At 41.5% G+C, this 15,831-nt stretch overlaps 1 protein-coding gene across 1 annotated transcript; it reads right to left on the bottom strand.

The window, feature by feature from the left end:
* Nucleotides 1-9,529: 9,529 nt before the first annotated feature.
* LOC107082689 (polyadenylate-binding protein-interacting protein 2-like) lies at nucleotides 9,530-13,239 on the bottom strand. The gene is made up of 4 exons (XM_015371478.1): nucleotides 13,112-13,239; nucleotides 12,823-12,964; nucleotides 10,286-10,480; nucleotides 9,530-10,193 (listed from the first exon to the last, which is right to left on the bottom strand). Exons 2-4 carry the CDS (start codon nucleotides 12,958-12,960, stop codon nucleotides 10,128-10,130), a joined length of 399 nt encoding a protein of 132 aa, XP_015226964.1. The 5' UTR covers nucleotides 12,961-12,964; nucleotides 13,112-13,239; the 3' UTR covers nucleotides 9,530-10,127.
* Between the last annotated feature and the right edge of the window lie 2,592 nt (nucleotides 13,240-15,831).

The following is a 15,831-nucleotide window of genomic DNA, read 5'->3' as shown; positions in this document are numbered from 1 at the left end:
AGTAAGGTCAATTCTCTACAACCTGGTATTTACTGTGACAAATAGTTTAAGTGCACTGTGTGGCTTTGAAAGCTACTAAACCCATGTAAACCTACAACTCTCTTACCAACAAGATTGGTATATGTTTGCGGGATCTACTGTTATGATTTTTATGGTAACAAGCAACATCTACTAATTAACGAATTAGAAAACGAGCTTTATGCTTATTTAGGCAGTACAGCTCACTTACTTCTCAAGAAGAAATATGGTAATTTCAGCATTTTTTATAGAATATTTCTCCTTCATTAGCTCCTTACACCTGGAGAAGGCTTGCACAATGTGTATCCTCAATTAGCAACCTGTCTCATTGAGATCCAAGTTCTCATTTACAAGAGAGAATTGTCTTGAAAAACACAAACAAAATGACAAAATATTATTTTCCTTTGTTGTATATATGGTCATATTCTTGTGTTAGTCTCAAACTCTAAATGTCTTGGCCATGTCTTGGTCTCTGTACTCCCTGTCTCAGCTACTGCAGTCTAGACTACAACACTAGTTAGGAATGTAGACCGACCAGTGCATCAAGAGCTTTGCCTTTTCACTCAACCCTCTCTTTACCACAACAAACAGCTGTAGTCCACACTACAGTAACAGCCGCAACAATCCCTCTATTAATCTCCATTGATTCTCTGTCTCTCTTTAGTGAACAGGACCCCAAGATATTTGAACTCCTCCACTTAAAGCATTCCTCTCAAACCTGAATGGAACAAGCCACCATCTTCTGGTAAAGAATCATGGCCTCTGACTTGGAGGAGCTGATTTTCATCCCAGTCCTTTAGACTTGGCTGCAGACCACACCAGTGCATGCTGTAGGTATTGGCAGGATAGGACCAGCAACATCATGTCCTCTGCAAACCACAGATCCAAAATTTAGATGTCTTCCGTTACCAAAGCCTTGCCACTGTGGAACTTTTTGACCACCTTGGTGACCCAAGCCTGGGTGATGAACAAATCCAGCCCCTGGCGGCCTTCTTCTTCCACCACTGAAGGTGTGTCAACCAGATTGCGGAGATCCTCAAATTATTACTTTTAACATATGACAATGTCCTCTTTCAGGGTAACTTGCTCCAGACTCCCCCTGATTACAGTCTTAGCTAAATGCTACTTCACCCTCCAGAGGCCCTGGTCTGTTTGCCAGAATCGCTTTAAGGCCTTTACAAATTCCTCTCTGGCCCAAGGTTTTGCAGCAGCATGGCTGGCCTCACAAACCGTATTTGCTGCTTCAGAAGTCCCACAAGCCAGACCAGCTTGATAAGACTCCTTCTTGAGCTTGACAGCAACCCCTACAGCTGCTGTCCACCACCAGGTTCGGGGACTGGCAAGACGACATGCACCTTTACGGGCCCAGCTATGGACGGCCACATTAACACAGAAGCAGAAAAAAAGGTCCACTCATGCTCCATGTCCCTAGCTGAGTCTATCCGGCTTCCTCCCCTTCCAGCATATCCAACTCACCACCTGATGGTGATTGGTGGACAGCTCCACCCCTCTCTGCACCTGAGTGTCTAGGACATGTGGCTGAAGGTCAGAAGATAATACAAAGTCGATCATCAGCCTCCAGCCTATGGTGTTCTGGTGCCCTCGGCATATTCTTATGCATTAACGTGGTGTTTATCATGAACAATCGAAACTTGCACGAAAGTCCAATAATGAGACACCACTCAGGTTAAGAGCTGGGGGTCTGTTCATTCCAATCATGCCCCTTCAGACAAGGGGATGCTATGAAGGAATGTCCAGAAGGCCTGGTTCTCAGTACTGCTGTTCACCCCAAAGGCTGAATCAACATTCAGAGACCTACACCCTACCTGAAGGCAAAGGGACCCTGTCATCCACCAGGGTAAACTCCAACATGAGTCCAGCCTCTCTCAAGAAGCTTCGTTACAGAGCCCAGGCTATGTATTAAGGCAAGACCAAATATTTTTAGCTGGTTTCTCTCAACCTCACGCAAACCTAAGTTTCCTCATCCCCCCAGCGAGGTGACATTCCACATTGCAAGAGACACTTTAAGTGTCTTTGTGTCAGGTTGCCACTGCCTCTGACTACTGCCCAATCCTCTTTGCAACGGCCCCTCATGGTTCCCCTTGCAGGTGGTGAGCCCATTGGGCAATGGATTTGTATCACTCCTTTAAGCTTGGCTCCCTAGGCCTGGCTTCATGGTGGAAGTTACGTGCCTCAATTTATTATTCTTCATCAGGGCTCTTTGTCTGATCCTTCACACAGCCCGGCATACACTGTACGATTTTCGGTGCGATTTTCCAGTCGTGCGAGAATCTTTCGATCGTGCCAACTTTAAGCATGATCGTGCGTCATGAGTCATGTAGTGTATAGGGAGTTACGTTGGGCGATCAGCCTCTTACGACCACTTACCGATCAGGAATCGTGAGGTCTGGAGAAAATCAAACATCCTGACTGTCGTGGGTAAATCTCTCAGCGCGCATGTGCAAACAAGGATTCTTCTTTTCATTCTTCCTCTCAGATGTAACACAGCAGTATGGCAGGGATGTAATGAGTGAAATGCAGTTCTTTCTGTAAAATTGACAGACCATAGTAGCCATGTTTGCTCAGCCATGTCTTTTTTCCAAATACGTTGACGCCTTTTCTTTTTAGTACTTTCAGCACAAAATTGCACAAATTGCCAAGGGAGCGTGTTTAACTATAGTGAGCTTAATATTCCCCTTCTATTTATTTGGCTTCCCGATAGATGAGTCACAGCAGCTCCATCTCACTGCNTATGGACGGCCACATTAACACAGAAGCAGAAAAAAAGGTCCACTCATGCTCCATGTCCCTAGCTGAGTCTATCCGGCTTCCTCCCCTTCCAGCATATCCAACTCACCACCTGGTGGTGATTGGTGGACAGCTCCACCCCTCTCTGCACCTGAGTGTCTAGGACATGTGGCTGAAGGTCAGAAGATAATACAAAGTCGATCATCAGCCTCCAGCCTATGGTGTTCTGGTGCCCTCGGCATATTCTTATGCATTAACGTGGTGTTTATCATGAACAATCGAAACTTGCACGAAAGTCCAATAATGAGACACCACTCAGGTTAAGAGCTGGGGGTCTGTTCATTCCAATCATGCCCCTTCAGACAAGGGGATGCTATGAAGGAATGTCCAGAAGGCCTGGTTCTCAGTACTGCTGTTCACCCCAAAGGCTGAATCAACATTCAGAGACCTACACCCTACCTGAAGGCAAAGGGACCCTGTCATCCACCAGGGTAAACTCCAACATGAGTCCAGCCTCTCTCAAGAAGCTTCGTTACAGAGCCCAGGCTATGTATTAAGGCAAGACCAAATATTTTTAGCTGGTTTCTCTCAACCTCACGCAAACCTAAGTTTCCTCATCCCCCCAGCGAGGTGACATTCCACATTGCAAGAGACACTTTAAGTGTCTTTGTGTCAGGTTGCCACTGCCTCTAACTACTGCCCAATCCTCTTTGCAACGGCCCCTCATGGTTCCCCTTGCAGGTGGTGAGCCCATTGGGCAATGGATTTGTATCACTCCTTTAAGCTTGGCTCCCTAGGCCTGGCTTCATGGTGGAAGTTACGTGCCTCAATTTATTATTCTTCATCAGGGCTCTTTGTCTGATCCTTCACACAGCCCGGCGTACACTGTACGATTTTCGGTGCGATTTTCCAGTCGTGCGAGAATCTTTCAATCGTGCCAACTTTCAGCATGATCGTGCGTCATGAGTCATGTAGTGTATAGGGAGTTACGTTGGGCGATCAGCCTCTTACGACCACTTACCGATCAGGAATCGTGAGGTCTGGAGAAAATCAAACATCCTGACTGTCGTGGGTAAATCTCTCAGCGCGCATGTGCAAACAAGGATTCTTCTTTTCATTCTTCCTCTCAGATGTAACACAGCAGTATGGCAGGGATGTAATGAGTGAAATGCAGTTCTTTCTGTAAAATTGACAGACCATAGTAGCCATGTTTGCTCAGCCATGTCTTTTTTCCAAATACGTTGACGCCTTTTCTTTTTAGTACTTTCAGCACAAAATTGCACAAATTGCCAAGGGAGCGTGTTTAACTATAGTGAGCTTAATATTCCCCTTCTATTTATTTGGCTTCCCGATAGATGAGTCACAGCAGCTCCATCTCACTGCGGAGCTGAGTCCGACATGGTTTTTAGTCGCATAGTGTGAGCAGGTAGATTGCATGAGAGCGTTGGGCCGAACATAAATCGCGAGCTGTGAGCTCACACTGTATGACTAAACCCTGCAGTTAGTCATACAGTGTGAGCAGTAGCTGCGTGCAATGATTGAAAAAAGTTGCACAGTGTACCCCCGGCTTTAGGAGATTTAGGAACATGACCACATAGCTGTCAGGACTCCAGTTTGTGTGGTCTGTTGTTTTGTGTTTGTCTCTCCCTCCACCACCAGGTGACGCCCTGTCCTTGTTGGTCCTCCCTGCACATCTCATTGGATCAGGGGGAGTACTTAAGCAGTGGACTGTCACTACCTCGACGCCAGAGTGTTTGCCAGTTTTGGGTACTCTAGCCAAGCTGAGTTTTGCTGAGTCTAACTGAGTCTTTGTTTTCGCTGAGCTTAACCTTGTTTCTGTCTTTGCCTTTCAGCAGGAAGTCTTCCTGCATACTGGAGTTTTGGCCTTCTCCCCCCTGGAAGGATGATCTATGTTCACGCTGAGCAGGGTAAAAACCTCCACATGTGCGGTTCAAGTTCCGTCGGGATTCTAAGTGGCAGTCCGCTCTCATACTCCTCTGGGTCCAACGAAGGTCTACCTGTCCACTCTGAAACGAGTCCCCTCTTCACTAGGTCAACCCACACAGACTGGATTTGAAGCAAGAGAAGAACCCCCCCAAACGTGACTCCCTCACTAGAATTATCCTTATGGCATCCAAGATTCCCACGGTACATGAACTCACCTCTGTGAACTTCCCTCCTCCCTTCCAGTTTCGGTTCACCAGCCCTCTGAGTACCAGATCCAACCCCTCAACCCTTACCACAATAAACCTGTTTAAACCTTTGCCTTGCTCTCTGAGTGGTTCTCTGCATTTTGGGTCAGGTCCTTAAATAAATCATGACAATAGCCTTTGGAATCATGCGGGCTCTGAAACTTCTTCACCAAGTTAAGATGTGGTTTCAAGGAGGTGGTCTGCAGCAGTGTACATCCTTATTAGAAATAAATCTGCCAGCTTGTATCAGATCAGATATCGTTTCAATTATAGACAAACTGGCTGGTTTTGATATTAGATAAAAGACACCAATCCAGTATTAGGATACATTTCTTTTTTAATATATTACACTGAAATACAATTAAAGCATAATAGTCATTCCAATTCTATGTCTGCAACACTGAAACAGCTAGTAATCATTTATATCTTTGGTATTTTTATTTACTTTTTTCTACACAATCTTTTTTTGGAGCCTGATTCCCTCAATCAAATGGCAGGGTATATGGTTCATTCATTCAACTGGACTATCAGATCGATATCGGCTGGTGTGCTCCTCCAGCCAAGTTGTTGGGGATTGGGATTGGATTAGAAAAAACTTGATTGGTACATTTCTACTACAGGACAGCAAAGCCCTTCAGAAAGAGTAATTTTCCATGATGCAAATGAGTAGTTTTATGTCTTTGAATAATCTGCTGAAGATGATAACAAGCACACCTCAGCTCATATTCTCAAATTTTCAAAGACTCTGGTCAAAAATATATAGTGGCCCCACCTACAGCGTGCAGTCACCTGCAGCCACATCCGAAGAGCCTAAATGCTCTCCATGGATGTTTCTGAGTGGCTCAGTCAGTTGATTATACCTCATCTTCAGGAACATCGATTCACAGAAACCAACTTGGTATTAACAGCATTGGAGTCAAGAATATACCTGAGACTTTCTTTTATAAGACCTGAATCAAACCTCTGAAGGTCCTACCAGAGATTTGTAACATTCTGAACTCAGGGCAACTTAAGGCCTCTGAATGATTTTGATGAAAAGATGCATTAAGTCCTCCTACTGTCCTCAGAGGGGTGTGCAGAACACCTAGCCAAGAGACGCCCAGCCTCTGAGTCTGGCAATGATCATGGTGGAGTTGAAGGTGATGATGAGATGCAGTGAGGAGGGGGTCAGGACACTAGGGTCATGACCTGCAGTTTCTTTGCTGACATCTGTAACTGCAGCAAATTTTCCAACATCTAACTCTGACCAATCACAGCTCTGAATGAAGGTGTGACCTGTGGAGCCGCTGAGGCTCCACCCCCCTCATCTGCAGGCAAGGCTGGAACTCTGGGTTGAAGCTGTCGGCCTACAAAGGAGGCTGCATCTGAAATATGGCCCTGCAGCTAACAAAGAGAGACCTTTTCCATGAGTTCCTCATAGATTAATTTGAATATCTGATCAGCTCTAGAGGTCTGTCAATATCCTGCCCCCTATTGGTGGCAGATGGCTTGATTCACGCCTGTAATGAGAAATGCAAGTTTCTTGCAAATCTCTCTGGATGTAACTATTTGATGTGATGCCTTCACTCAACCTCATACTGGAAAAAAATACTCTAGTATTTATAATAGACCAGATATGTTAATTTTCCTTTGAAAGGAAAAAGCAGTTGAGTTGCTTCTGAGCTGAAAGTTCAGAAACATTCAGTTTGTTTATACAGAAACAATTTACTATGAGCACAAGTGGCAAAAAAGAAGAAACTTCTCCAGTGGTCTGTTAAGCAGCAGAACAAAAAGTCAGGGTTTCAGTAAAAGGCTCTGAGGGACCAAGTGAGACCCTGAAAAAGAAAAACAGCCATTTCAAATGAAACATTTGAGACATACAATTAGAAATCCAATTTAAAAAGTGTTTTGTAATTGCACATTAGCATGGAATTACTAAAGAGGAATTGTAAATTCTTTCTGCTTCCTGAGCACACTGAAAGCCATTTAAACCAATCACAGTTGCTCCTCAAATGTAACCAGCTCTCTTATTGGTTAGACTGCCGCACTTGGCTCACAAAATGACCAATGAAGCATCACAAAAAAGGTAAATGGAGAGGGTAAAGTAAGAAGAAAATACAACTGCAAAAAGGATTTTAGAAGGCAAGGTTAAAAAGAAACAATAATCAGATTTGTGGTTTTTAAATCTCCATTTAAAATTGGGATTTAGAAATAATAATGAATTAATAGATAAAATGTACAATTTCTCTTTGATAATTCTATTTAAAATATCTAATTTGGATTTTCTAATTGTATGATTTAATGTTAAAGCTGGAATGTTAGTTTTTTTCTATCAGTGACTCTCCTGCTCCTCCATATAAGCTGCCTAAAACCTTGATGATTCTAGGAGTTGAAACTGTACCTCAAACTAATCAGATTCCTTAAAAAAATTCAAATCAAATTCCAAATGACAGCAAAAGACATCTAATAGAAGTCTGATGCTTGCAGAAGTCTCCCCCGTTGGGCTGATAGTAGCCGATGCATCAGTGCTGGTTGCAGCTGTAGTCCCGCGCTGACAACTTCTATAGCTTTATGCTGCTCAGCCAGAAGCTCCTGTGCTTCTAGGGGAGGCCAAAGATCTGAACACACATTGGGTCACTAGAGAGTGCTGCTTTTAGTGAGATGTATCTAGCTCACTTTCTGTTTTGACTGCTGACCTGTGTTCTGTGTTGCTGCTCAGGTTGTTTACGTCTGAGCTGAGTCCTACCACCCCCCACCCCCCGTCCCTCCCATATATAGGGGACTATATAGTGGACTTTATCATTAGCTGACTTAACTGACCATTCGGAAAGATGATCGGTACTTTTCGCTTCCTGTTGGTTACAAAACTCTGCCTTCCTGCACTGTGCATGCTCCATCTTTGCTCTTTTTTTGCCACCACAACAAATCCCATAATGATTTGCGAGGATACATCCTGCTGAGAGTTCTGGGATATATTTGCTCATCTAGTGACCATCGATGACTACTTTTTAAGGTGCATTGCGGGAAATGTCGACTCCACAACTTTTTTATCCACTAGGCGTTAGGACAGTCATAAAAAATGACATAACCAGTATATAGTGCCCTATATAGGGATCAGGGTGGACATTCACAGCCTCTAGAGTCCCAGCTTCGGGCTGTTGAACATCCAGGAGTTAAGAGTAAGCCCACTTGTTAACTGTCCAAAGCCACTGAGATCAGGGACACGTCCACATAGCTATCCTCCAACAGGTCCTTAGAAGCCAGGCAACTGGGTGACATGGATCGTTACCCAATGATCAGCAACAATTATGTGAGCATAAGTGAAGCAACTCCCTCTGTTCTTTAAATTTTCACATGCCCAGAAACTTTGAGGATTAGCAACACCCCAGTCAGCCTCAGCAGATAACTGCTCACACTGAGCCTGGTTCTGCTGGAGGTTTCTTCCTGTTCAAAGGGAGCTTTTCCTCTGCACTGTCGCTACAAGCATGCTTGGTGTAAGGGATTGCCTTTAAGTCAATGCAACCAGCTGGTTTTCCTTAGATAGAAAACTTTGAAGCAAACCCAACTGTATGATCTGGTTGAATTGTCTTTGTAAAGTGCCTTGAGATGACATGTGTTGTGATTTGGTTTTAAATAACCCTAATTGAATTGAATAATTGCAGATAAAAACTAGGCTCCATCGTTCAACGACAATAGACAGGGAGAAAAATCCCAGGCAACACCGCCATCTGCTGGACACCACTGAAAGCTACACATAGATCACTTTCTCCTTTAACACAAATAAATGACTTATAGTTAGAAACAATTTTAATTGATGACAAAACTACGTTTCTTGATAAAGAAACTCCTGACTGAATAATTAAATCAGATTTTCAATCCAAATTTTCTTCATTTCAGCTTTTCAATAAATAAACATATCAGGGGATTTTGAACTAAAACTTATTCTCTCTTCACTTATTCTTTTTTTTCCTCACCATGAATGACACCTTTCATATTAAGGCACCATATATTAAAGAGGCAAATAAATTACACATTTTGCTAGTACACTTTTTCTACATAATTTTCAGAAATTTGCTATTTAGTAGCTGTTCTTAAACTTGAACCTGGACAAACCACGCCACCTAGTGGTCTGAGGCATGCATGGTGCATATATTTATTCATTCATTGGACTGTTTTATACATCCAAATCTACCTGATGCCAGTGTGAAGGTTGGGCAAGCTCTGAACTGGTGTTAACAGGATTTTGTAACGCATTCTGTAGGACTGAATATTTGTGTTTGGAAACTTTGAGGTTGGTAGAAATTCATCTCTATCACAGGGATGCCCAATGCCCTTTCAAACTGTGGTCGATGCATCCCTTCATCAATAAACCGGATCAAATGATTAGCTTTATACCAGGTCCTGGTAGCTGGATAACATACTGAGGGGATTCAGCTGTTAAATTTAGAAGTGTTGGAAAAGTTGTACGATGGAAGCTTTTCGACAGAATCAGACCCAAACAGCTGAGGAAAACAAACCCGATAAAACCAGCTTGAGACAGTTTTGTTCAATAAACATTTATTTTTTTTACTACTTTAAGAAAAAATATATTTTTTTGTTCTTTTTTACATCTTTTTCTTTTTATACAGTACATTGTGTGCGTTTAGAAAAAAGTTCAAAGACGGCGGGAAATAAAGCAGCAGAGTCACAGACACTGAGGATTCTGGGGAAACTGAGAGAAACCGTCACATTGACAGAACCGAACAGAGAACTAGTTCAAACAGATCAGAGTGGATTCCGATAAGACCAGAGTGAATCAAACCCAATCAGCGTGAAGAAAACAAGACCAGACTGGTCTGAAGAAGAGTGACTAAGTGTAGGAAAGCTCGCTAGGGACCATTACTGTTTCTGAGGTTTTGGATCTAAAGGTAGACTAAGGGTTCATAGGACACAAACCAATAAATCCCACAGAGATGAGATAAACAAGAAGAGGCTGGTTTACATTCAGAGAGTCTCCTCAGACACACAAAGCAGACACAAAGATGTAAACCCAGGTGTCCACCCAGGTGAGGCAGCAGACGTAAGCTTTGTTAAAACAAATGCGAGGCGACAGCAGAACTTTGGCACCACGTGGGGCTGAAGGGACAGCAGACATCCTCTAGATGATGCCACAGACAGACTGGAGAGGAGGGGGCAGAGCTAGGTGGGGGGTCACAGGCTGTGCTTCTGGATACCTGGAGTGAACTCCTTGGCATTTGGGTTCAGGCTGCTCCTCACCTGCAGGACGAAGAGGAGAAGCAGCAGTCAGGGACAGGAAGCTGACCCTGAAGCAGACACGGTTATCCTGACTCCTGATTGGGTCAACTTACCACCACTTCCAGGTCCGAGGCATCAGCATGAAGGTCTTGGTCCAGAACAAGGAGGCTGAGCTGCTCCTGCAACTGAGCTACACCTCCAGGTGGGAGGTCTCTGGATGGGATGAACCACTCCCACTGTTCCTCCTCATCCAGCATCTCCTGGAAGCAGAGATCGATGAACTCCTCCTCCCAAAGCTCCTCCTCCACCTGCAGGAAGATAGAAAAACCAGCTAAAGCTGAAGCACAGGAAAGCAGTCCATCAGATCCGATTGACCTACACTGTTGGACTTTTCCTTTTTTTATCCAGTTGTTCTGATGCAGAACCAAGTTTCAAAAGTCAGGCATCAGTTTGTGAACTTGTTAAAAACAAGCATTTCCTGTAGTCCCTCCTTTAAAGGAGGATTTTTTTTTTACCCCATTTTTACTAAGAGATGCTACAAAAAAGATTTATCGAGTTTAATTCATCTTCAACCAGGGGGCCGGTATCTCTGGGAGAAGTGACCCAGACATCCTCTGGGCTCTTCAGGTAGAGAGTTGGCTTCCTGTAGCACATGAGATCTCTATAATCAACACATCCCAACAAATGAGGAGGTGACTGACAGGCGCTTCTTGTTGAAACGTCTTTTTAAAGTTAATCTCAGAACAACACCTTCTGGCCTCAGCTGGGATCGACACGTACTGACTAGTTTTTCCACACTTTCTTTAAGGCAGTGATCCTCCAACCAGGACTGGGGTTCAGCCATGTATCTGACCAGGTTGAGCGTTCAGATGGACATCTGATCATCAGAACAGGGCTGCACCCGAGCAGCACAGGGGAACAGCTTGATATAAGGGTTATAAGAAAAAAAATAGATTCTGTCAAGTTTTGAGACTAAACAGCAACAAAATTTCCTGAAGTTTTCCAGAGCAATATTAATATAAAAAGCACAATACATGATCTTTATGTATCAAATATATCAGGATGAACTGTCAAAAGTTCATGAACACTATCCAGAACTGTCTTGGGAATATTTATATTACTTCTAGCACTGTTATCTGTCCGAATGCTCAAAAATATTTGAAGTTATTTCTTACAAAGATTTTTCTGCAAACATAAAGACTTACATTTTAAATTTCCCATCATTCATGTCTATAATCAATATGTGATTAATTTTAAATCTTTGTACTGCTGTTTGTCCTATTTTCAATAATATTTTCAGCTATTATTTTTGCCCTGTATATAGTATTCAGTGATAGGCTATCGTTATTCAGTACATGTATTGGTTCATATATGAAATATCAAATCAAATTTAATTGACAATCAGATTAATTTTCTTTAAAACTTTGAAAATTCAATCTATTCTTGTTCTTCTTTTAAACTGTGCACAATCCATTAAAAAATGCAGCAGCCATCAACCAGATGTTAAAAAGCTGTGTTCAAGTCCTGCTGGGAAAAAGAAGCAAAGCTCTCGGATTTGGGGCATTCTTACAGCCATGATAGCAAAATATCTCCAAATCACTATTTTTGGCCTCGTTGGATAAAGGGTTACAGAGACTTTAATAATGGAGACGTTGAAGCTATGTGATAACTGGTGGGGGGAATAACTGGTTGTGGCAGCTGGAAACTGCTGATACCCATTAAAGACAATTGGCTGCATTGAAGCCTGTATTAAAATGTTATGTCATGTTTAGTAAGAAATTAACTGCAACAATTTCATAATATCCATTCATCGAATAGAATTGTAATTTTCATTTAGTATTGGTTGGTATTGTTTATTCTGTCATTATTATAAAGCCACCTGCCATATCCGATTCCCCTCTGTTTGTCAATGGAAGCCACACTTTCCCCCCCTCCGTTTGCATCCAGAGCAACTTTAAATCATTTAAATTATACTTCACTTGGCTTTTTTTTTTTCTTTTTTTTTTTTAGTTTTCAAATAGCTTTCTATGTTTTGGTTACTCACTGCTTTCTCTCATCACTGAGGGCCTGAAACAATAGATAAACAACAGGACAAGTTCTACAAATGCCTGTTAGCGGGTTTGGCGAGATTATTAAAACATGCAACCATTGCAAACATCCGTGCTTTTTAAATAAAAGGCATAGTGGATAAAATTCTTTCAGTTTTGAGATCTGAGGGGTAAATCTTTTCCATCATCATTACTTACCCAATTGTATCAATAAACATTCTGAATAAAATTGATATTTACAAGCACTGATATCTTAATAAATTGATTATTTGAAGTTTTTCTTAAAAATTGTTATTTATCTATGATTTCACTGAAGACTCCCAGATGACTTGCAGAGACACATTTTCTCTTTACCCCATATAAAACAAAATCTAGTTCTGAAAAGAGCATGAAATCTCTATTTATCAACTTTGATTTGTATAATTAACCACAAAACATTTAAATGTTTGGAATATTCCACTTGAGAGTATTACTGCTGCCACCATCTGTATTTGAGGGAATAAAATAGTAGGGGTGGCCAATGATTGGCTAAGGGTGGCCATGGCCACCCTTGGCCCCCCATCTAGCTCCGCCCCTGTCAGGATTAGTCCTCAGCTCCTCACCTGTCTGTTGAACTCCTCCTCATTCTCCATCCACATGTACTCTGCAAACGGGTCCTCCTCTGAGCCGAACTGGCTGCTGAGGACCACCTCTCCATTTCCGGTAGAGGTGGATGTGGTTCCGATGCTCGTGTCCTTCATGTCTCTGTGAGAGATTTGACCGTTAGCCAACAGGTCTGAGCAGTCAGACTGGCTGTGAGGGCCGCTGACTCACTGAGAGCCAGACACGGCAGTGAATCCACAAAGAGAGACCCAGAACCGGGTCAGAACACCCAGTGGTCCATTTTCTTACCTTTAAACAACCTGCGCGTTGATTTATTCGACGGCAAAACTTCCAAATGCTCGAAGTGAAGAAAAACTCCTCCGACACAGAAATGGCCGCTCCGCTTCTGTTTGTTTACATCTGCAGCGTCAGTGAGGCTGAAAGCTGATTGGCTTAAAAAAGATGTGGCCTTCACGGTGAAAGCAAAAAATGTGGAAATATGAAATTCAAGTTTATAACGAACAGTATAATATGTAACAGAATACATATTTGATACTTAAGGACTATTTTTAAAACCTAGCACCAATGTTGAAATGTATATGTGCTTATTTCCGTTCAATCTGAGAATGGATATCTGGTTAAGAATCTTCTCCTAACTCTGGTCCCACCACGCAACTGGCTTCAGTGAATGTCGCATAGCAAAAATAGGTCAACACAGCAGCTGCGCACCATTTCACCTCCGGAGAGGCAAGAGGTACGGCGGGTTGATCGCTGTGCAAAACATTTTCAACCTCTTGATCTGCAGAAACACCCCGCTCACCCTGAAGAGCATTCTCTCAATAAAAGACGATAAGTAATCATGCCAAGATCATTAGCTATTCTATTTCGAAATCTACAGTTTCTAATTTCTTCCATCATAACATAACCACCCAGAACCAGGTGGAGAACATCATGGACCTCTAATCCAGTGTCTCATCAGTTAATGGCTAAACTCTACAGCCACATTAGACATATTTGGAGGAAGTCTTCAGAAACCAGACCTGAGCTGAGTTTTACATGCTCCAAGCCTAATTCAAATAAATTAATAATAATTGCAATTTATTGATCTCATATTGGAGAAATTTACCTCTGCATTTAACCCATCCCCTAATGGGAGCAGTGGGTTGCCATTGTGCAGTGCATAGGGAGCAATCGGGGGTTAAGGATCTTGCTAAGAGATGATAGAACTCAGAACCTCAGGATTCCAAGTGGTAATCCATTTGCAGCAGAGACAACAAATAAACAAAAAATAACACAATAATCTCTGGATTTCAGCCTTGGAGACTCATGTAACCAAAAGAAACCAAAGAAAAAATAACTGGAGTTTACTTTTTTTAACTGTGTATGATGCTCTGATTAACACTGCCCTTGTATTTTCCTGTTCAGTTCCACCAAATGTTCAGTAAATTCAGACAGAACCACGAACCAACATCCTTATATCCCACTTCTTGTCCCTTAGACACTAGAGATCAGCTGGGCGACTAAACATCAGTGCATGCAGAGGGTAGCACATAGATCAGAGTTTATAAGAAGATTCAGTTCTAACTGTTGGTCAGATTAGGAGCCTGTCAGCTGTTCGCTGCGGTCTAATCTGTCTTTGGAATGTCTACCAATGACTATCAAAAGTTTTAATAAATGAAGATCAATTTCAAACAAACCAGAAAAACCTTCTGGACCTTGTCTTTATTTTCCATATATATAAACCTCTTATCTTTTGAATGATTATCTGAATTTGACTTCATGGTTTCATTCCTTGTATTGTATTAAAATTTATCTCATTCACCTCAAATCTGCATGTATAAGAGAAGGCTGCATGGTGTGTTTATTTATTTATGTATATGCTGGATTTTTTCCCCCAAAGTATTGAGACATTTATTTTAAACTGTAATAAAATATAGAATAAAATACCCTCGTTGTCCTTCATTAGGGATATGCAGGGGTGTCAGCGGCAAAGCAAGTTGGTTAAAGGAAGCATTTTAGAAGAATATACTTACCACACAGAGTTTCAGACTTTATCTATGGTTATGTTCTTTTTTAGAGCCAATGTGCCACTAGTTAAGCTGAAGCAACATCTGACTACTAAGAAAATAGATCTAACATTTTATTCCTAGTGAGGATGGAAAAGACCCTCTGATAGTTTATGTGCATGTCATGCTCCTCAACTACTGATGATAAGATCTAGAGAACAGATGAATGGATCCAGAATTCTGTGTTTTTAGGTAAGGTTTGTTGTTATTCTAATCAACTGAAAGTTTACGTGGCTTTCACATATTTTCCCACAAAACATCCTGACTTTTGGGTGAAACCCTGAGCTCCTTGAGGCCCCAGAGGATACTATTATTTCATAATATGAATTAGCTATCTTAGACACTAAGCCATAATTATGAGACATTATCTCATTATAAGATACTGTCTAATAATGTGACAGCAATATCAGAGTAATGTCCTACTATCTCATAACTATAAGATACAAGTTTTTTTTTTTTTTTTTTAACAGTGCAGAAATTGGCTTCTATAATAGAAGAAAGATGTGCAAACATTTTTTTTAGGGAGAAAAAAATGTTAAACTACACAGCACCACATGGAGTTAAACCAGTTTAACTCTAAATAATATGAAAACAAAACACCAAAATCTCTAAACGCAAACAAAGCAAACATTTTACAATGAAAGACAAGACAACAGTCTCACAGCCACCATTACCTGGTCCAAACACAGGAGTTCAGTAAAGGCAGTAAAAAATGAAATACAAATAATACAAAGAAAAAATCTAAAATAATAGGGAAAGCTGCAGAAACGTACCCTGAGAGATTTAAACAGTGAAACGGTTGAAAGTATGATGGGAAAACGAGTAGGACCATTCGAAACTGACGATAACTTAAAGATAAATTAGAAATTATAAGGACAAATTTGATTATTTCTTATTATATATATATATATATATATATATATATATATATATATATATATATATATATATATATATATATAT

This window comes from Cyprinodon variegatus, unplaced genomic scaffold (genome assembly GCF_000732505.1).
Source record: "Cyprinodon variegatus isolate N-32 unplaced genomic scaffold, C_variegatus-1.0 Scaffold59, whole genome shotgun sequence".
NCBI lineage: Eukaryota > Metazoa > Chordata > Actinopteri > Cyprinodontiformes > Cyprinodontidae > Cyprinodon > Cyprinodon variegatus.
This window is presented reverse-complemented; position numbering and strand designations above follow the sequence as displayed.